Source organism: Hyla sarda, chromosome 12 (genome assembly GCF_029499605.1).
Source record: "Hyla sarda isolate aHylSar1 chromosome 12, aHylSar1.hap1, whole genome shotgun sequence".
Taxonomy (NCBI): domain Eukaryota; kingdom Metazoa; phylum Chordata; class Amphibia; order Anura; family Hylidae; genus Hyla; species Hyla sarda.
The window spans coordinates 12,041,320-12,063,039 of NC_079200.1; the positions used below are offsets into that span (position 1 = coordinate 12,041,320).

General features: G+C 46.2%; 1 protein-coding gene across 4 annotated transcripts in view; it reads left to right on the top strand.

Annotated features, from left to right (window-relative positions):
* SOGA1 (suppressor of glucose, autophagy associated 1) overlaps positions 1-21,720 on the top strand; it is a 104,797-nt gene that overhangs the window by 14,476 nt on the left and 68,601 nt on the right. For all 4 annotated transcript variants that reach the window (XM_056548113.1, XM_056548115.1, XM_056548114.1 and 1 more), the window contains exons 2-3: positions 10,945-11,169; positions 19,492-19,650. In XM_056548113.1, coding sequence (XP_056404088.1) covers positions 10,945-11,169; positions 19,492-19,650 — 384 coding nt within the window. The remainder of the gene's footprint in view (positions 1-10,944; positions 11,170-19,491; positions 19,651-21,720) is intronic.

A 21,720-nucleotide genomic window follows, 5' to 3' on the forward strand; every position in this document is an offset into this window, starting at 1 on the left:
AAAAATCTGCTGCCCGTGTGTAACCACTAACCTGGGCTCCTCCAGCTGAGGGGTTTGGTTATAGGTTTGAATATTGGCTACTGGAATGGTTTACAGCAGTTTCATGCAATGTCTTCTATATGCAGAGAGTTAAATCCTGAAACAGCTGTACACCGGGGTTGGTTTTTCTTCTGGAGGAGATTCTGGCTTGGCCTATATCCCCCTCTTAGGCTTCTTTCACACTGCCGTTGCGCCCCATCAAGAATTCTGCCGATATTTTCCCCGACAGCCCTGATGGCTGTCACACGGTAGTGCGAAAGGGGCCTTAAAGGGGTACTCCGGTGGAAAAAACTATTTTTTTTTTTAAATCAACTGGTGCCAGAAAGTTAAACAGATTTGTAAATTACTTCTATTAAAAAATCTTAATCCTCCCAGTACTTATTAGCTGCTGAATACTACAGAGCAATTTCTTTTCTTTCTGGAGCACAATGCTCTCTGCTGACATCATGACCACAGTGCTCTCTGCTGATATCTCTGTCCATTTTAGGAACTGTGAAGAGCAGCATATGTTTTCTATGGGGATTTTCTCCTACTCTGGACAGTTCTTTAAAATGGACAGAGATGTCAGCAGAGAGCACTGTGTTCCAAAAAGAAAATAATTTCCTCTGTACTATTCAGCAGCTAATAAGTACTGGAAGGATTAAGATTTTTTTAATAGAAGTAATTTACAAATCGGTTTCACTTTCTTGCACCAGTTGATAAAAAAAAAAAAAATTCCCACTGGAGTACCCCTTTAAAAAGGTTGAGCATTGACTCGCAAGGTCGCTGTCTCCAATAGGTGACACTAGGACGAGTTTGTTCCCTTCTGGATATTGCTTATTGCCCCCCACAGAAAATGATTTGCAGGTTACCCATCACTTGCGACTACAATGGCTACAATTGCCGAGGAATGAGCCAACACAACTGCACACTAGGAAGCACGGATGCCCAGTAAGTATTGTGCATGGCTCCTTTTCTAATTAGAATAGGTCACTGGGCCAGGATGACTCCCCCGCAGGCGTGACTCCTAGCGCGCAATTGTGTCTTTTCACATCTAGTGTCAAAAATGTTTTTCATATCAACTGGCTCCAGAAAGTTAAACAGATTTGTAAATTACTTCTATAAAAAAAAAAGAGAAAAAAAAAATCTTAACCCTACCAGTACTTATCAGCTGCTGAAGTTGAGTTGTTCTTTTCTGACCACAGTGCTCTCTGCTGACACCTCTGTCTGTCTCAGGAACTGTCCAGAGTAGAAGCAAATCCCCATAGCAAACCTCTCCGGACAGGCTCTGGACAGTTCCTGAGACAGACAGAGGTGTCAGCAGAGAGCACTGTGGTCAGAAACAAAAGAACAACTCAACTTCAGCAGCTGATAAGTACTGGTAGCATCAAGATTTATTTTATTATATATATTTTTTTTAATAGAAGTAATTTACAAATCTGTTTAATTTTTCTGCAGCCGGTTGATATAAAAAAAAAAAATAATAAAAAAAAGGTTTTTCATTGGAATACCCCTTTAATATGCCGTGTGATCGCAGAACGGTTCACCTGGACACACTTTTTAATATTCTCTAACCCAGTGTTTCCCAACCAGTGTGTCTCCAGCTGTTGCAAAACTACAACTCCCAGCATACCCAGACACGCCCTCTCCCATAGACTTGCATTGAGGGGGCATAGGCGTGATGTCACGAGCGGGGCGTGACCGTGATGTCATGAGCCTCCGACCCGCATCGCCAGTCATCCGGCATGGAGCGACGTTCGCTCTGTGCATTAGATGTCTTGGGTGCCCCAGCGGCGGGACCCCCGCGATCAGACATCTTATCCCCAATCCTTTGGATAGGGGATAAGATGTCTAAGCACCGGAGAACCCCTTTTAATGGATAAGGTAGGAACAAAGCGAGTGCTGGCCTAACTGTGCGCAAAAAACCCCCCCCAAAAAATTCACCTCGCCAACCAATGCACCTGCAAACCACGTCCCCTGCAAGCAGACAGCAAGAAAAATGAGGAATCCAGCACAGACTACTGGAAAATGGCGCAAAATTAGAACCAAATAAAAAATACAGCGCATGCATTTTTTCAGGCATGAGCCTCCCCCTCCTTCCTTAGTAGTGTAAGATTTGCCAGATTGTGCCAGAACAGCCTAAGCCACTCTTCAATAAGTTTGGCGCAATCTTGTACTGCCTAGTGTACGTTTTTGATTATCTCCCCCCTTGTCCCGAAATGCAGCAACAGAGACGTGGACATGAGAAACCCACTGAACTCTCTAACAAAGGTGACTTTGCCCCATCCGGAATCGGCACTTATGTCTACGGCAATCTGTCAGAGAACAGAAGCGCCATCCCGTTAACTGACGACACTACTTAAAGAGCTTATCCGACGGGGAATTTATTAAATTATGCCCTTTAACTGCTGTATGATCCACAGAAAGGTCTTTTTATTTTATTTTATTTTTTTTATTTCCTTTCTGTCTGACCACAGTGCTCTCTGCCGACACCTCTGTTTATGTCAGGAACTGTCCAGAGCAGGAGAGTTTTGCTATGAGGATTTGCTCCTCCTCTGGACAGTTCCTGACATGGACAAAGGTGTCAGCAGAGAGCACTGTGGAAAGACAAAAAAAAAAACTACACAACTTCCTGTGGAACATACAGCAGCTAAGTACTGGAAAAATAAAGATTTTTAAATCTAAGTAATTTACAATGCTACAATACAAAGCAAGAAAATGGGGCGAGCACTCAGGAAGCAATATCACCTTCTATAACTTGCAAAATGATCCTCGGTGACCTTTCTCAGTGTCTCCTGCGGGTGCACGTACAAAAGCATCAAATATAGAACGAACGAAGAGCATGTACGTGCATTCACCGCTAAGCAGAAACAGTCGAGTCTGGAAGTCCGGTGACGGGGTGCCGGGTCACGGCATAGGCGCTGGTGCATGGCGCTCGGAGGCTACGCCGGCAGTTTCGCGCGTGACTCCGTGCTTCTTCCGGCCTCTAGCAGAGGCAGTTTCGCGGGTGACTGCGTGCTTCTTCCGGCCTCTAGCAGAGGCAGTTTCGCGGGTGACTGCGTGCTTCTTCCGGCCTCTAGCAGAGGCAGTTTCGCGCGTGACTCTTCCGGCCTCTAGCAGAGGCAGTTTCGCGCGTGACTGCGTGCTTCTTCCGGCCTCTAGCAGAGGCAGTTTCGCGCGTGACTGCGTGCTTCTTCCGGCCTCTAGCAGAGGCAGTTTCGCCCGTGACTGCGTGCTTCTTCCGGCCTCTAGCAGAGGCAGTTTCGCCCTTGACTGCGTGCTTCTTCCGGCCTCTAGCAGAGGCAGTTTCGCCCTTGACTGCGTGCTTCTTCCGGCCTCTAGCAGAGGCAGTTTCGCCCTTGACTGCGTGCTTCTTCCGGCCTCTAGCAGAGGCAGTTTCGCCCTTGACTGCGTGCTTCTTCCGGCCTCTAGCAGAGGCAGTTTCGCCCTTGACTGCGCGCTTCTTCCGGCCTCTAGCAGAGGCAGTTTCGCCCTTGACTGCGCGCTTCTTCCGGCCTCTAGCAGAGGCAGTTTTGCGCGCCTGCTTCTTCCGGCCTCTAGCAGAGGCAGTTTTGCGCGCCTGCTTCTTCCGGCCTCTAGCAGAGGCAGTTTTGCGCGCCTGCTTCTTCCGGCCTCTAGCAGAGGCAGTTTTGCGCGCCTGCTTCTTCCGGCCTCTAGCAGAGGCAGTTTTGCGCGCCTGCTTCTTCCGGCCTCTAGCAGAGGCAGTTTTGCGCGCCTGCTTCTTCCGGCCTCTAGCAGAGGCAGTTTTGCGCGCCTGCTTCTTCCGGCCTCTAGCAGAGGCAGTTTTGCGCGCCTGCTTCTTCCGGCCTCTAGCAGAGGCAGTTTCGCGCGCCTGCTTCTTCCGGCCTCTAGCAGAGGCAGTTTCGCGCGCCTGCTTTTTCCGGCCTCTAGCAGAGGCAGTTTCGCGCGCCTGCTTCTTCCGGCCTCTAACAGAGGCAGTTTCGCGCGCCTGCTTCTTCCGGCCTCTAGCAGAGGCAGTTTCGCGCGCCTGCTTCTTCCGGCCTCTAGCAGAGGCAGTTTCGCGCGTGCGTGCTTCTTCCGGCCTCTAGAGGCCAGAAGAAGCACGCACTCTCGTGCGAAACTGCCTTGCGTCACCAGACTGGACTGTCTCTGCTTAGCGGTGAGTGCACGTACGTGCTCCTCGTTTGTTCTATAATTTACAATGCTGTTTAGCTTTCTGGTACCAGTTGATTTTAGAATTTTTTTTTTTCCAGTGGAGTACCCCTTTAATCTTAGTATTACAGGGAAATGAATGTACCCTACAAAGAGCTTTGCAGTTTCGTGTTGTAACGTGGAGTAAAGTGAGTAATACGTTGTCGCAAGAAGTCTGAAAATCGGTGTTTCTCCAGCATTATGATCTCTGCTCTGGAAGATTGCCCCATCTGCTTTCTTGAACGTCTGCCCCGTGACCAAGCGTGCATCATTACAGTTCTCCACCTCAGGTTTTGACATGTTTTGGCCCGGATTGTATTTTCGTATGATAAGCGGCATCTATGATCGGATTTGTTGAGAATCTGTGCGGGATAATATCTGTTTATGTTAGGGCTGCCGGAGGAGGCGGCGGCAGGATAGAGGGGGAGGGGGGGACTGAAGGCCTCCCTTCGGAGCAGTCACATCTCCTCTACATTCCGAATACAGACGCTGTATTTCTAGTATGCGACTAGTTCTTTACTGAAGGGTTGTTGTCAGTGGTCTCTAAAACTACAACTCCCACCAGCCAAGGATGCTACAGCTTCCCATTGTCGTCCGTACGTTTCCGCTCCGTGTATACACGGTAAATTCCTTGCTCCTCCGGAAAATAATTAACGTGTTAATTATTTTGTAGGAATTCCATAGGGGTCCACACAATAGTTATCATCTGACCCCCGTGTAATCCTATCGGTGACTCGGATGCTGCTGGGCAGTAGGGATTGAACGATTATCGGTTTGGCAGATATTCACTATTTTTGACATTATCGGTATCGGCAATTACCTTGCCAATAATGCACCGCCCCGAGACCGCCGCCGCTGCCCCATTGCCTCCCCCATCCTCGGTTTTATAATGACCTGTTCCCGGGACCCAGGGTCCGCGCTACTTCTGGCTTCTGCGACGTCCTGCGCTATTGCTGGCTTCTGCGCTGCGCAATGACGAGTGACGTCCTCAACGCGACATGACAGTCAGTGCGCACAGTGACAGCTCAGGACGCTGCTGGAGCCAGAAGTAGCGCGGACCCCGGGAACAGGTAATTCTAAAACCGGGGATGGGGGAGGCAATGGAGCAGCGGCGGTGGTGGTTGGACTAGGGAGGACCCCAGGACAGGCAAGGGGAGAGAAGCGGGCGGCGGTCTCTGGCCCCGCAAAAGCCGCTGCAGTTCATTGATTTAAAGCGCCCGCTTTAAATCATTGTTCTGCAGCGGCCTCTGTGGGGCCAGGGGGGATAGCCGATAACTTATACCTGATTATCGGTATAAATAATCGGCTATAGGCCTCAAAAAAATCTATATTGGTCGATCCTTACTGGGCAGCACCCAATCTAAAATCTAAGTAGAAGGCAGCAAATCCAGCGCAGAATAAATGCAGGGCAAAAATCCAATTTTTAGGATAGGGTCACACAACGTATGCGCAGCGTATTTGATGCTGCGGATGCGCTGCCGGCATTCAAAACAGAGCAACTGCAAAGCGGGCTTCCTGCTGCAGACGGGTACCTCTGTGTGCCGGCTTGTGACTCCGCCGCTACGAGCAGACACAGGGAGCTCGCTCTTCCGTCGCTCTGTGACTGGCGAATACGTGCTTTGTGTGACCCTTTATGTTCACACGGTAGAAAAATGTGCGGAATGCCCGCCCGGAAAACAGGTGTGGACATTCCGCACGTTTGAATAATCTGGCGGGCACTAGGACCACTTGGAAATGCGGCATCTTATAGATGGCAGTGTATTTCTGATCGAAATTCTTTCTGCGGATGTTGGAATCTGGATTTCTACGGCAAACCTCATCTGCCACAGAAATTCCACTGTGTGCACAGTGCAGCAGCATCTCGCAATCAATGGGACTCCTTGTGCGGTACGACTCATGGACGCAAATGGTGTGAACAGTGGCAACACCTGAAACGCGTGACTCTGTTCACACCACTTATGTCCGTGACATTTACCGCACAGTAAAAGGGAATTCTGCACTGGATTTGCCTTTATCTCCATTCCATGGGGACGGTGCATGTCTGCACGGTGATTGCGCCGCTTGATTTTGACGGCGTCCACTGCACGCAGAGATTCTATGTACAGCGGGCACTGCCTAAATCAATCGCTACTATGACATGCACCGTCCCCATGAAATTGTGCGGTTAATGGGGTACTTCGCCCCTATACATCCTATCCACTATCCAAAGGATAAGGGATAAGATGTCTGATCGCAGGGGTCCCCAGCTGCTCCAGCGTTAGTTTAGAGCGTCGGGTGTAGGGCTGGAGGCTTGTGACGTCATGCCCGCTCCCATAGAATTGCATTGAGGGGGCATGGCCATGACGTCACGAGTGGGGCATGACCGGGATGTCACGAGCCAGTCAACCGACACGGAGCAACGTTCGCTCTGTGCATCAGATGTTTGGGGTGCTGCAGCTGAAATCGCAGGGTCCCCAGCGGCGGGACCCCCGTGATCCTTTTGGATAGGGGCAGAGTACCCCTTTAAAGTCTTGGACACAAGTGGTGTGCACCGAGTCACACTTTTCTTGTGTTGCTACCCTTTTGGGTGGCAACACCTAAAACGCGTGACTCTGTTCACACCACTTGTGTCCATGACATTTACCGTACAATAAATGGAATTTCTGCATTCATTTTGCGTTGGATTTACCTTCCTCTCAATTCCATGGCAACGGTGCATCTCTGCGCGGTCATTGTGCAGCTTGATTTCGATGGCGCCCACTACACACACAGTCTCTGTCCAGGCAGAAATTCTATGTGCAGAAGACACGGCCAAAATGCATCGCCTCTATGACCGCGTGGGCATGCGCTGTCCCCATTGACGGCAATGCGTAGTGTGAATAGACCCGATATTTGCACGTACTATATATGCTGAGGATTTTTTTGCTCCAGGTTTTATTGACTTACCAGCATATATAGTACATGTTAACCTAACTATTGCTTTAGTTGCAAGAAAGGACTATGCTGATATTTAGTACATTAAAGAGAACCTCTCATGATTAAATGTTATAATCCTCCCAGGTCACTGCCCCCCATCATGATAAACCACCCCCTGCCTTTATTTTTATTATTTTTTAGTTTTCTACCTTGATATTGCTCAGTATTTTCTCCTCAGTCTCAGTCAGATTCACAGACTGGGAAGGGGCGTTCCCCAGCAGGCGTGACATCATCTGAAGCCATACAGGGGAGAACTTCCTCCCTCACTCTGCTACACACAGCCCAGAGCAGTCCAGTGTGAGATGAGCTATGATTGGCTAAGGCTGCACACACACCCCTCAGCACTCCAGACTGCATTTCCTGATTTTGGACTTCTGCCAGGCCGGCAGGAGTCCAAAGTCTGTGCAAGAGATGCGGGGGAAATGTGCTCTGGACAAGTAGAGAGACACCTAGTGGCAGCTTTTTTAAACCCAAATAAAACATAGAAAACTTTTTTTTTTTTTTTTAAACCAAAGTACCTTAGAAAGATTTTTTATTTACCGTAAGGAGTGCAATAGCCAAATTAGTTTTAAAGAAGTACTCCGGTGTGTTTATTTATTTATTTTTTTCTAACCCTATGTGCCCGGGCTGCCAAGCAAAACAAAACAAACTTTAACTCCCCTTCCTACGTTCCCCCGTTGTACTGATATCGATGTCCCTTTCCCAGGTCCATGACTTCTTCCGCTTCCTGTAAGTCGAAGAGTCACATGACACTCAGCGTACCACCGGCTGCAGGGGGACACTACTGCAGCCGGTGGTACGCTGAGTGTCATGTGACTCTTCGACTTACAGGAAGCGGAAGAAGTCATGGACCTGGGAAAGGGACATCGATATCAGTACAACGGGGGAACGTAGGAAGGGGAGTTAAAGTTTGTTTTGTTTTGCTTGGCAACCCGTGCACATAGGGTTAAAAAATAATTAAGGAGAGTGCCCATTTAATGCAATCAAGTCTCACACTGTCTTGTTACAAAACAGCTAAACTGTTCCAGTTTTGACCATTGGGTGTAACCGGCTGCCAGTGACTTTTAGGAGGTGGATGTCCGAGTGCGCAGATCATTGTATTATGTAATGAAGATCAGATATATCCACAGCGGGCAGGAAGCGGACGCAGCGAGCCCATCGGACGTGTAACTTTCTTCTTCATTTTTGATGGTTTACTCAACTGGGTTTTAGTTCGCTGCCAAATTCACAGTAAAAAAACAAACAAAACAAAAAAAACAAAAACGTCCCTGTCCTGGAGGTGAGAATCTGGCGTCCTGCGCGGGACATCTGCCGGGGACTCCTCTCAAGCTGTCACTTCTCTCTTTTTCTTGCTCCTACTCTGCCATGCATGAAGAGCCCTTCCCGACCCCAGACGCCAATCTCATGGTGTCTGATCATAGTGTTATGTAGAGTTCAGGTGCCCGGGGATGTAGGGGTCACCAACGGACATGGTTCCATGCCACGTGCAATGGCTGCCTATTAGTACTGAGATTACAGTATTTCTTTTTCATGCCATACACTTGTACATACTTGGGTTCCCCTCCCCACATTTGGTTGGCCTAAGGCATGAAATGGCACATCTGTAGAATTGTTGATTATATACAGACCCTAAAAATGTATCCCCTATCCACAGAACAGGACCCGGACTCACCGTGATGCATAGAGCCGTACTTAAAGGGGTACTCCGCCCCTAGACATCTTATCCCCTTTCCAAAGGATAGGGGATAAGATGTCTGATCAAGGGGGTGCCGCCACTGGAGACCCCCACAATCTCGGCTGCGGCACTCCAGACATCCGGTGCACGAGATGACTGGCGATGCGGGGCGAAGGCTGGTGATGTCACGACCACGCCGCGCTTGTGACGTCATGGTCACGCCCCCTCAATCCAATGCAAGTCTATGTTCAGAATGTTGAAGCACCGGAGTACCCCTTTAAAGGGGTACTCCGCCCGTAGACATCTTATCCCCTATCCAAAGGATAGGGGGGATAAGATGTCTGATTGCGGGGGTCCCGCCGCTGGGGACCCTTCTGCACCCGGCGTTCGTTTAGAGCTTCGGGTTCAGCGCCGAAAGCTCGTGACGTCACGGCCGCGCCGTGCTCGTGACGTCACGCCCCCTCAATACAAGTCTATGGGAGGGGGCGTGACATCCGTCACGCCCCCTCCCATAGACTTGCATTGAGGGGGCGTGACGGTGAAGTCACGAGCAGGGCGCGGCAGTGACGTCACGAGCCTCCGGCACTGAACCCGAAGCTCTAAATGAACGCCGGTTGCAGCAGGGAGATCGCGGGTGGATTAGATAGGGGGTAAGATGTTTAGGGGTGGAGTACCCCTTTAAAGGGGTCGGAGGTACTAGTGCACCCCCCTTTCCCCATAGTCAGACCCTTATCCTCTGTGGGTAGAAAATACATTTTTAAGGGCTAGCTTATCCCTTTAACAAAGCATACAGCTACCTGTCGTTGGGGATAGCCATGGGCATCCATAAAGGGCCGGAAACATAACAAAGTGTAACAAGTGATGCGGGGTCATCTGGTATTGCAAAAAGGTTTTTTCTTTTTTCTTTTCTTTCTGACTCTTTTCCAGAAACGGCGCCTCTCTTGATTACAGGTTGTATCTGGTATTGCAGGTTAGCTGTGTCTACATGCGCTACAATAATGGATATGTTTGGCATATTCACTTATTCCTACTAGTCTTCTGTGAGCTTAATTTTGCCTCCCATTGGTCACCTTTTATCTTTGCAGGGTTTGTGCAGTTGTTTGTTATTTACTAGTTCGTTTTAGCCATTACATTATTAAAGGGGTACTCCACTGAAAAACTTTTTTTTTTTTTTTTTTTTTTTTTTTTAAATCATCTGGTGCCAGAAAGTTAATCAGATTTGTAAATTACTTCTATTTAAAAAAATTTCTCCTTCCAGTACTTATTAGCTGCTGTATGCTCCAGAGTAAGTTCTTTTCTTTCTTAATTTCCTTTCTGTCTGACCACAGAGCTCTCTGCCGACCCCCCCCCCCCCCCCCCCCTCTGTCCATGTCAGGAACTGTCCAGAGTAGGAGCAAATCCTCCATAGTAAACCTTTCCTGCTCTGGACAGTTCCTGACACGGACAGAGGTGTCAGCAGAGAGCACTGTGGTCGGACAGAAAAAGAAATTCAAAAAGAAAGGAACGTCCTGTGGTGCATACAGCAGCTAATAAATACTGGAAGGATTAAGATTTTTAAATAGAAGTAATTTACTAATCGGTTTAACTTTGTGGCACCAGTTGATTTAAAAAATAAATAAATATGCGTGTGTATGTATATGTGTGTGTATATATATATATATATATATATATATATAATATATATATTAGTGTTTTCCAGTGGAGTGTCCCTTTAAATTGAGAAATTTCAGTAATGCCCAGTGCACTAACACTACTTGTATGAACAATAGTTAAAGGGGTACTCCGCTGCTCAGCGTTTGGAACAAACTGTTCTGAACGCTGGAGCAGGCGTCGGGAGCTCTTGACGTCATAGCCCCGCCCCCTCATTACATCCCGCCCCGCCCCCTCAATGCAAGTCTATGGGAGGGGGCGTGACGGCCGTCACGCCCTCTCCCATAGACTTGCATTGAGGGGGCGGGGCGTGATGTAATGAGGGGTCAGGGCTATGACGTCACGGGCTCCCGGCTCCAGCATGCGGAATAGTTTGTTCCAAACGCTGAGCAGCAGAGTACCCCTTTAAGTTGAATAGACTTGGAATTATCTTGTTAACATGAATGTTACACATTTTTTCCTTCTTCCTGCAGGATGAGATCGAGGAGCTGAGATCTGAGATGCTGGAAATGAGAGATGTCTACATGGAGGAGGACGTCTATCAGCTCCAGGAACTCCGCCAACAGCTGGAACAAGTGCACAAGACCTGCCGAATCCTGCAGTACAGGCTGAAGAAAGCCGAGCGCAGGGGCCTGCGGGTGGCGCAGAGCGGACAGGTGGATAGTGAACTCGTCAGTACCCTCGAGCAAGACGTCAAGGTAATGGTTAGAATAATTGTACGTTACAGGCTTGGATCCGCGCCTGACTTTATGAGCTTTGTAGCTGGTAGATTTTGTGGGGTCAAAAAGCTTTTTTTTTTCTTTTTTATGGTCACTTTTTACTTGTGCCTTGTGTTTACCTGTTTTAGCTGATGTGACAGGCATGGGTTTTCAGCCATGTTGGTTTCTGCTGTCTACATTTCCCATGAATCCTCTGGGTTTGCGGAGAGATGATGTGGGGTCTCATCACTGTATCCAGTCTTATCCGGTGCCTGGTGCTCGAGATCACCCAGGCAAACTCACTAGGCTCCTAAATGGGTTGGTGTTGTCAAGGATGGTGGCGGAAGAGGCTTTAAAATGTGTGTTACTGCTGCTATATAATGCTGCGTATTGACATAAAGAAATATACACCAGACAAAATGTTGGTATAAAGCTCTTTCTCAGTAAGAAAACTCAGTTCCCAAGTGTTATCCGAGAGTTCTCCAAGAGAGTTCTTGTTTATTTTACGGAAGCGCATTAGTTTTTACATTTGACAAAAAAGGGAGGTTAGCTATGACTTCAAAATCATCATGTTACATTTTGATTGGTTAGTTTAGCTTTATCTCTGTATATATTAGCATATTTAAGCATTTTATTTCTTTCTTGGTCAAAGTTCACTTATGCGGCTCTTTTCACTCGGAGACTGGAAAAACCCAGATCTTTGTCCTTCCATACTATCTGTATCTGCTTCAAATGTTTTGTCTTCTGACGTCTCATCCCAGGCCTCCTGGCGTCATTCCAAGGTCTCAATCTTAGTTGCAAGCAAATAGCAAGCTGGGTATATAGAGTAGGTAACAAATATATAAGTATTAATATATATATTGATCGGCAGTCAGAATCATTTTAATCAATTTGTCAGTGTCAGTTCACACCTTCTGCGGGTTTGATGCATTTTCTTATTTATTGAAGTGTGTATGTTATAGAGAAATATTTCCTTGAGGAGAAATTGATTTCTTATAATCACAACTGAGGTGATTCATGAACATTAAAAGTCTTCAGGCTGTGTTCACATGTTGCATTTTTTTTTACTGTGTTGTGGATGTGTTTGTTGCTTTTAGTTTTTTTTGGGGGCAAATAGTAGCCCCTAGTACACTGACAAATACCTTCATGACAATGCTGCATTCATGTTGCAGGGTGACGCGTATGTCCTAATCTTTGGATAGGGGATAAGCTTTACTGCACTTCATATGTCATTCTCTACTAAAACTGAGCCTAACAAGGTCACCATTGTATCGCAGGATTATTTCTGTGTGAAACAATGAACAACTTTTGGAGTCGGTGAGATTCCCATTACAGTCACTAGTTCTGTACCCTTAGGCTGTGTTCACGTATTTTAAAGGGGATTTAAAAAAAAAAAAAAAAATTTAAAGTGTACCTGTCATCAACAAAAACTTTTTATATAATGTAGATAATACAATTATATGTATATTTGTAATATACATTGGATAAAAAAAATGTTTATTTTTTTCCCTGCAGCTATTGTCCGTGTGTCTTTATGAGGAGTCCAAATACAGGAAGTGAGGGCAGGACAAGCATGCTATGGGCTCACACATGAGGATGATTGACAAGCCAGGAGCCTGCACAGAGTCCTACTTGTCCCTCCCTCACTCCCTTTATTTGGACTCCTCACAGACACACAGGCAATAGCTGCAGATACACCATTTTTTACCAATGTATATTACCAATACACATATAATGTTATGTTCATTATATAAAAAGTTTTTGACGACAGGTTCACTTTAAATCAACTGGTGCCAGAAAGTTAAACAGATTTGTAAATTACTTCTAATAAAAAAATCTTAATCCTTCCAGTACTTATTATTGGCTGTATACTACAGAGGAAATGCTTTTCTTTTTGGATTTCTCTTCTGTCACGGCCACAGTGCTCTCTGCTGACCTCTGCTGTCCATTTTAGGAACTGTCCAGAGCAGCATATGTTTGCTATAGGGGTTTTCTCCTGCTCTGGACAGTTCCTAAAATGGACAGCAGAGGTCAGCAGAGAGCACTGTGCTCGTGACAGAAGAGAAATCCAAAAAGAAAAAAGCATTTCCTATGTAGTATACAGCCCTTACAAAGTACTGGAAGGATTAAGATTTTTTTAAATAGGAGTAATTTACAAATCTGTTTAACTTTCTGGCACCAGTTGATTTAAAAAAAGGTTTTCCACGGGAGTACCCCTTTAAGGCTAAATTCAAAATGATCTTTAATTATTTATGCATTTATTTAGTTATATTTTGTCAGCTTTAGATGGCTCTTTCTTTATACCACCAACCAAGTACTGGCTATCTTAAAGGGGCACTCTGGTAGAAATTATTATTATTATTATTTTTTCTAAATTAACTGGTGCCAGAAAGTTAAACGGATTTGTAAATGACTTCTATTAAAAAAATCTTAATCCTTCCAGTACTTATTAGCTGATGCCAGAAAGTTAAACGGATTTGTAAATTACTTCTATTAAAAAAAAATCTTAATCCTTCCAGTACTTATAAGCTGATGAATACTACAGAGGAAATTCTTTTCTTTTTGGAACACATAGCTCTCTGCTGAATCACGAGCACAGTGCTCTCTGCTGACATCTCTGTCCATTTTAAGAACTGTCCAGAGTAGGAGAAAATCTCCATAGCAAACATATGCTGCTCTGGACAGTTCCTAAAATGGACAGAGGTGTCAGCAGAGAGCACTGTGGTCATAATGTCAGCAGAGAGCACTGTGTTCCAAAAAGAAAATAATTTCCTATATAGTATTCAGCAGCTAATAAGTACTGGAAGGATTAAGATTTTTTTTTTTATAGAAGTAATTTACAAATCTGTTTAACTTTCTTGCACCAGTTGATTAAAAAAAAAAAAAAATAGTTTTCCACCGGAGTACCCCTTTAATGATGCCACAATCGGTTCACTCAAACAATATATACCAACAAAAGCACCAATTATGTAAAATAAGTTTATTAGAAATATATCAAAATAGACATACATTATAAACAATTGATGGAAACATTAAAATACAGACACTGGAAGTGACAAATACAGATGACTGATGATGGTACGGATGGCACATAAAAACATGGAATACAGGGAGGACCAAAGGTCTGTATAGAACGGGCGGCTTTCTCATAAGATACATCAATCAACAAAAGGGAACAATAATATAAAGTGGAGAGATAAGCCAGCCATAGAGGAAACAATAGACCAAGAGGACTGAAAAAGGAAGAGAATATGCCATGCATATTGCCACCTACCAGCTCCAATCCCAACGTACGTTTCGCATCAGGCTTCGTCAGGGGGCGTGACGCCCCCTGACGAAGCCTGATGCGAAACGTACGTTGGGATTGGAGCTGGTTTTTTTGTGCCATCCGTACCATCTTCAGTCATCTGTATTTGTCACTTCCAGTTCCTGTATTTTAATGTTTCAATCTATATTTTTATAATGTATGTCTATTTTGATATATGTCTAATAAACTTGTTGTTTTACATAATTGGCTCTTTTGTTGGTATATATGGCTCTTTCTTCGCAGTTTATACAAAACAGCCCTGTTCTCTCAAATCTTGGTTCATCTGATGTGAATACTTTAATGCTCTGTTGGGGGTACATTCACACTTACCATATCCTCTTCAGATTTTATGCTGTGTAAGGGTACGTTGACACGAGCAGATTTTTCTGCGGCTTTTCTGCTGCGTATTTGAAAGTGGGCGGGCTCTTCTCGGCAGCGTAAATTCCACAGCAGACTTTCCGCTGTGGAATTTACGCTGCGGAAAATCCGCCGCAGTCCCTACTGACTTCAATGGGGCTTGCGGCGGATTTTCCGCAACGTAAATTCCGCCGTGGAATATCTGCTGCGGACAACTGAGAAGAGCCCGCCCACTTTCAAATACGCAGCGGAAAACCTGCAAAAAAATCCGCCCGTGTGAATGTACCCTAAGGGTCAGTTCACACGTGCGTATTTTTGCTGCGGATTTGCTGCTGCTTCAATTGGCAGCAACATCTGCTGAAGCAAATCTGCAGCAGAAAATACGCACGTGTGAACTGACCCTAAGGGTCTATTCATACGCACAGTATCCTGCGCAAATTTAGTTTGCATTAAAATCTGCAGCAGAAAACCCTGTGCATCACCTGTTCAGAATACTGTATGTGTGAATAGACCATAAAGGCTCGTTCACACAAGCGGATTTCTTTTCAAACCCGCAGTGCATCTCCTGCTGCGAGTTTGAAAAGGGGCGGGGCCTTGCTGTCTGCGCTACCGGCAGCAGATTTTCGACAGCGGAATCTCTGCTGTTGAAAATCCAATACAGACCCCATTAAAGTCAATAGGGCCTGCAGCGGATTTTCAACAGCAGAGATTCTGCTGGCGAAAATCTGCTGTGGGTCGCGCAGACAGCAAGGCCCCCCCCCCGCCCCTTTTCAAACTCTCAGCAGGAGATCCGCTGCGGGTTTGAAAATAAATCCGCTCATGTGAACGAGGAAGTTGAGTCTGACCACAGTGCTCTCTGCTGCCACCTCTGTCCGTGTCAGGAACTGTCCAGAGCAGGAGCAAATCCCCATAGCAAACCTCTCCTGCTCCGGACAGTTCCTGACACGGACAGAGGTGTCAGCAGAGAGCACTGTGGTCAGACTGGAAAGAACAACTCAACTTCCTCTGAAGTATACAGCAGCTGATAAGTACTGGAAGGATTAAGATTTTTTTTTTTTTTAATAGAAGTAATTTACAAATCTGTTTAACTTTCTGGCACCAGTTGATTTGAATTCGATTGATTTGATTTGAATCTGTCTTCCCCCCCCCCCCCCCACCGGAGTAGTACCCCTTTAAGCAAAATGGATAACTTTGCTAAATTAGAGTAAGGCGTTAGGTTGGATGGGAGCATGTTTCGGCCTACGATCCAGCTGTGTGCGGAGGACCTCTCCTGACGGTAACAGCTGGAACATTGGGATTGCAGTCTCATTTCATCATCCGCGAGTCGAGCGCCAGCAGGGAAAGCCCAACGCTCCTCCTGCCATGACATTCCATACACTGTCCAGACCCACAGTGTACTCCGAGCACACCCCTCTCTGTGTCTTGGTGCTGGGTGGGTTCCTGAAGAGCGGCTTATGACATCCAGCATGCTTTGTCGGCCCTCTAGCAGCGTTTCCCAACCGGGGTGCCTCCAGCTGTTGCAAAACGACAACTCCCAGCATGCCCGGACAGCCAACGGCTGTCCGGGCATGCTGGGAGTTGTCGTTTTGCAACAGCTGGAGGCACCCCGGTTGGGAAACGTTGCGCTAACATATATATTAGGTGGTTTATAAATTTTTTTATTTTTTTTTCTTGTGCGGTTTATACATTTGCATACTGCCTTTTTTGTTCCTACCCCCCGGAGGACAATGAACAAAGGAACACACGCTTTTTAAGTAAAGATGGAAATGAGGAGATGACTCATGGAAAATGACAAGCAGCAGCTTTGTGGGAAGCCTTTCCATGAGTTACGCTTTTGCATATCGTTGTCGATTTGCAACGCACTTTGTTAGAACTGAACGGCGCTTAGCGCTCGTGGACTCATTGTAGACAGTGTTGACTCCTAACGGCTCCATTTTTCCAACCACTTATACAAAGGGAATGTAAACCTGTGCTGTTATATCTTAAGAGATACAAATTATTATTATTATTATTTTTTTCATATCAACTGGCTCCAGAAAGTTAAACAGATTTGTAAATTACTTCTATTTAAAATTTTTAATCCTTTCAGTACTTATGAGCTTCTGAAGTTAAGCTTGTTCTTTTCTGTCTAAGTGCTCTCTGATGACACCTGTCTCGGGAACCGCCCAGTTTAGAAGCAAATTCCCATAGCAAACCTCTTCCAAACTGGGCGGTTCCCGAGACACGTGTCATCAGAGAGCATTTAGACAGAAAAGAACAACCTAAACTTCAAAAGCTCATAAGTACTGAAAGGATTAAGATTTTTTAATAGGAGTAATTTACAAATCTGTTTAACTTTCTGGAGCCAGTTGATATATATATAAAAAAGTTTTTTCCTGGATAACCCCTTTAAACAGATTTGTAAATTACTTCTATTTAAAAATCTTAATCCTTCCAGTACTTATCAGCTGCTATATGCTCGAGAGGAAGTTGTGTAGTTCTTTCCAGTCTGACCACAGTGCTCTCTGCTGACACCTCTGTCCGTATCAGGTAAAAGCAAAACCCCATTGCAAACCTGCTCTGGGCAGTTCCTGACACGGACAGAGGTGTCAGCAGAGAGCACTGTGATCAGACTGAAAAGAACTACACAACTTCCTGTGGAGCATACAGCAGCTGATAAGTACTGGAAAGATTAAGATTAAAGTAATTTACAAATCTGTTTAACTTTCTGCCACCAGTTGATATGAAAAAATTTTTTTTCCACCGGAGTACCCCTTTTAGTGTTATATATTTGTATGTATTTTTTGTGATTTATATATTTAAAATACATACGGTAGTATTATACTACACTAAAATATATATATATATATTCACCCACACACGCGCATATATATATATATATATATATATATATATATATAGATTATATGTATATATGTGTGTGTGTGTAAAATATATATATAAATGAATATATTATAATTTCGTAGTGTAGTGCTGTCGCAGCAGCTGCCTGGCTCCTCTACTGATGGGAAGTTGTGTAATCCTTTCATTGTCAGTGGTGTTGTCTCAGCAGCTCCTCCCTCTCTAGCGAGAGGACGCTTCATCCTCTGCTGTCTCAGGAGGCGTGGCTGGATCTGGTCTCTGAGCTCTAGCTCCGCCCCACCCTCTGAGTGATGTCATCACCTCTGACCAGCCCCTGCAACTTACAATTACATCACAATCTCCCTCTCATATACAGTCATGGCCGTAAATGTTGGCACCCCTGAAATTTTTCTATAAAATGAAGTATTTCTCACAGAAAAGGATTGCAGTAACATGTTTATTCCCTTTGTGTGTATTGGAACTAAACCAAAAAAGGAGGAAAAAAAGCAAATTGGACATAATGTCACCAAACTCCAAAAATGGTCTGGACAAAATTATTGGCACCTTTCAAAATTGTGGATAAATAAGATTGGTTCAAGCATGTGATGCTCCTTTATACTCACCTGGGGCAAGTAACAGGTGTGGGCAATATAAAAATCACACCTGAAAGCAGATAAAAAGGAGAGAAGTTCACTTAGTCTTTGCATTGTGTGTCTGTGTGTGCCACACTAAGCATGGACAACAGAAAGAGGAGAAGAGAACTGTCTGAGGACTTGAGAACCAAAATTGTGGGAAAATATCAACAATCTCAAGGTTACAAGTCCATCTCCAGAGATCTAGATTTGTCTTTGTCCACAGTGCGCAACATTATCAAGAAGCTTACAACCCATGGCACTGTAGATAATCTCCCTGGGCGTGGACGGAAGAGAAAAATTGATGAAAGGTGTCAGCGCAGGATAGTCCGGATGGTGGATAAGCAGCCCCAAACAAGTTCCAAAAATATTCAAGCTGTCCTGCAGGCTCCGGAAGCATCAGTGTCAGCGCGAACTATCCGTCGACATTTAAATGAAATGAAACTCTATGGAGGAGACCCAGGAGGACCCCACTATGGAGGAGACCCAGGAGGACCCCACTATGGAGGAGACCCAGGAGGACCCCACTATGGAGGAGACCCAGGAGGACCCCACTATGGAGGAGACCCAGGAGGACCCCACTATGGAGGAGACCCAGGAGGACCCCACTATGGAGGAGACCCAGGAGGACCCCACTTTTAGTGACATTATATTCAATTTGCTTTTTTTTCTCCCTTTTTGGTTTAGTTCCAATACACAAAGGGAATAAACATGTGTATAGCAAAACATGTGTTACTGCAATCCTTTTCTGTAAGAAATACTTAATTTTCTTAAAATTTAAGGGGTGCGAACATTTACGGCCATGACTGTACATATTTATTGAGACATTTAGGGAAGAATGAGTTGTGGTTACAGCATGCTGCCTTGTTTTGAACAATGTTGCAGGCGGAGGAGCAGACAGGGAATGCATTCAACTGTGCTACCTCACTGCTTGTGTGATAGTCTGCTGTATACTGAATTGTTATGCTTCAGCTGGGTGGGTAATAGTGTCCTGTAGGAGGGGACTAGGCAGGGTGGCATGACTGGAATGAAGAGCTGAGAGAAAGCAATGCATTCTGGGAATTGTAGTACTGAGCAACTGCTCAACCAGGAAGTAAAGGACTAAACAAATAGATTTCTGGTGGTTTTAGAAATACCTTTTTTTTTTTTTTAACTTTATTGACTGATTCTGAATCTTTTTATCAGGTGGCCAAGGATGTCTCTGTACGTCTTCACAATGAGCTGGAAGCTGTGGAGAAGAAGAGGATAAAGGTGGAGGAGGAAAATGAGGAGCTGCGTCAGCGACTGATAGAGACCGACCTAGCCAAACAAGTGCTGCAGAATGAGATGGACAAGCTGAAGGAGGTAAAGATCTCATTCCAGATAAGTGGAACAGAGGAACAACTACTCAATTATGTATCAATTTACTGCAACGCACGTCAGGAGAGCAGACGGGTCTCTCTAAAGGGGTACTCCGGTGCTTAGACATCGCCGCCGGCAACCACGGAGCCGGCGGCGTGTGACGTCACGCTCCGCCCCTCAATGCAAGCCTATGGGAGGGGGCGTCACGCCCCCTCCCATAGGCTTGCATTGAGGGGCGGAGCGTGACGTCACACGGGGGCGGAGGTGTGATGTCACATGCCGCCGGCCCCATGGTCGCCGGTAATCAGACCCGGAGCGAACACGCTCCGGGGACTGATTTTAACTGGGGTGCTGCGTGCAAGATCACGGGGGTCCCCATTGGCGGGACTCCCGCGATCAGGCATCTTATCCCCTATCCTATGGATAGGGGATAAGATGTCTATGCGCCGGAGTGCCCCTTTAAATCCCTGAGACCCTTCCATGTCCGACATTACATTATAACATGTAAGGGTCTCAGGGATTTAAAGAGACCTGTCTGTTCTCCTGACGTGTGTTGTAGTAAATTGATACATAATTGAGTAGTTGTTCCTCTGTTATTCTTCTTGGAATTGTGTACATATGTTTTTTCCTACACACTGGCACTGTGAAGTTAAAGGGGTACTCAGCTTCTAGATATCACACCCCCTATCCAAAGGATAGAGGATAAGATGTCTGATCGCGGGGGGGGGGGGGGTCCTGCTCCTGGGACCACCTGCGATCTCCCGCAGCACCTGGCATTCTAAATAAATGGTGTGTTCCTGCGGCAGTGGTTGTGCCATCATCGACACGCCCCCTCCCGTAGACATAAATGGAGGGGGCGTGGCGTGACTGCACGAGGGTGTGTGGCCGTGATGTCATGATTACAGGCTCCGAGCATTCTGACCCCTTTAAAGGGGACTCCGCCCCTAGACATCTAATCCCCTATCCAAAGGATAGGGGATAAGATGTCTGATCGCGGGGGTCCCGCCTCTGGGGACCCTTCTGCATCCGGCGTTCGTTTAGAGCGTCGAGTTCAGCGCCGGAGGCTGGTGACATCAATACTGTGCCCCGCTCACGACGTCACGGCCACGCCCCCTCAATGCAAGTCTATGGGAGGGGGGCCGCATTGCCCCTTCCCATAGACTTGAAATGAGTGGGCGTGGCCCTGACATCAGGAGCAGGGCGCGGCTGTGATGTCACCAGCCCCTACCTCGCATCACCAGTCATCTGACACGGAGCAAAGTTTGCTTCATGCACCGTATGTCTGGGGTGCTGCAGCCAAGATCGGCGGGACCCCCGCGATCAGACATCTTATCCCCTATCCTTTGGATAGGGGATAAGATGTCTAGGGGCGGAGTACCCCTTTTAAAGTCCGGTTTGACTTCACTCCTAGGAGAATAACCCCAGATTACTGGCACGGGCTATGTTATTCCTTGGGCAATAGACGTGTTTAGTAACATGGACATGTCAGGAGACCGGCCCTTATTTAGGCAGTTTTGTAATAATAATGGTAATTACTAGGTTTTAGTCTTATCATTACTGGCTGTAAGCTTCAGATCTGACACGACTTGCAAGGATCACATTGCAACTTAGAGAGGAAAACTCCAGGGTCACCTACTGAGAGAAAATGATATTCGTTTAAAAAAAAGTTGTCCTGAGATAAATGGTGGCTAGCTGATCGGTGGGGGGATAAGTGTTGGCGAGCTGATCAGTGGGGGGATAAGTGTTGGCTAGCTGATCAGTGGGGGGATAAGTGTTGGCTAGCTGATCAGTGGGGGGATAAGTGTTGGCTAGCTGATCAGTGGGGGGATAAGTGGTGGCTAGCTGATCAGTGGGGGATAAGTGGTGGCTAGATCAGTGGGGGGATAAGTGTTGGCTAGCTGATCAGTGGGGGGATAAGTGGTGGCTAGCTGATCAGTGGTGGGATAAGTGCTGGCTAGATCAGTGGGGGATAAGTGTTGGCTAGCTGATCAGTGGGGGGATAAGTGGTGGCTAGCTGATCAGTGGGGGGATAAGTGCTGGCTAGATCAGTGGGGGGATAGGTGGTGGCTAGCT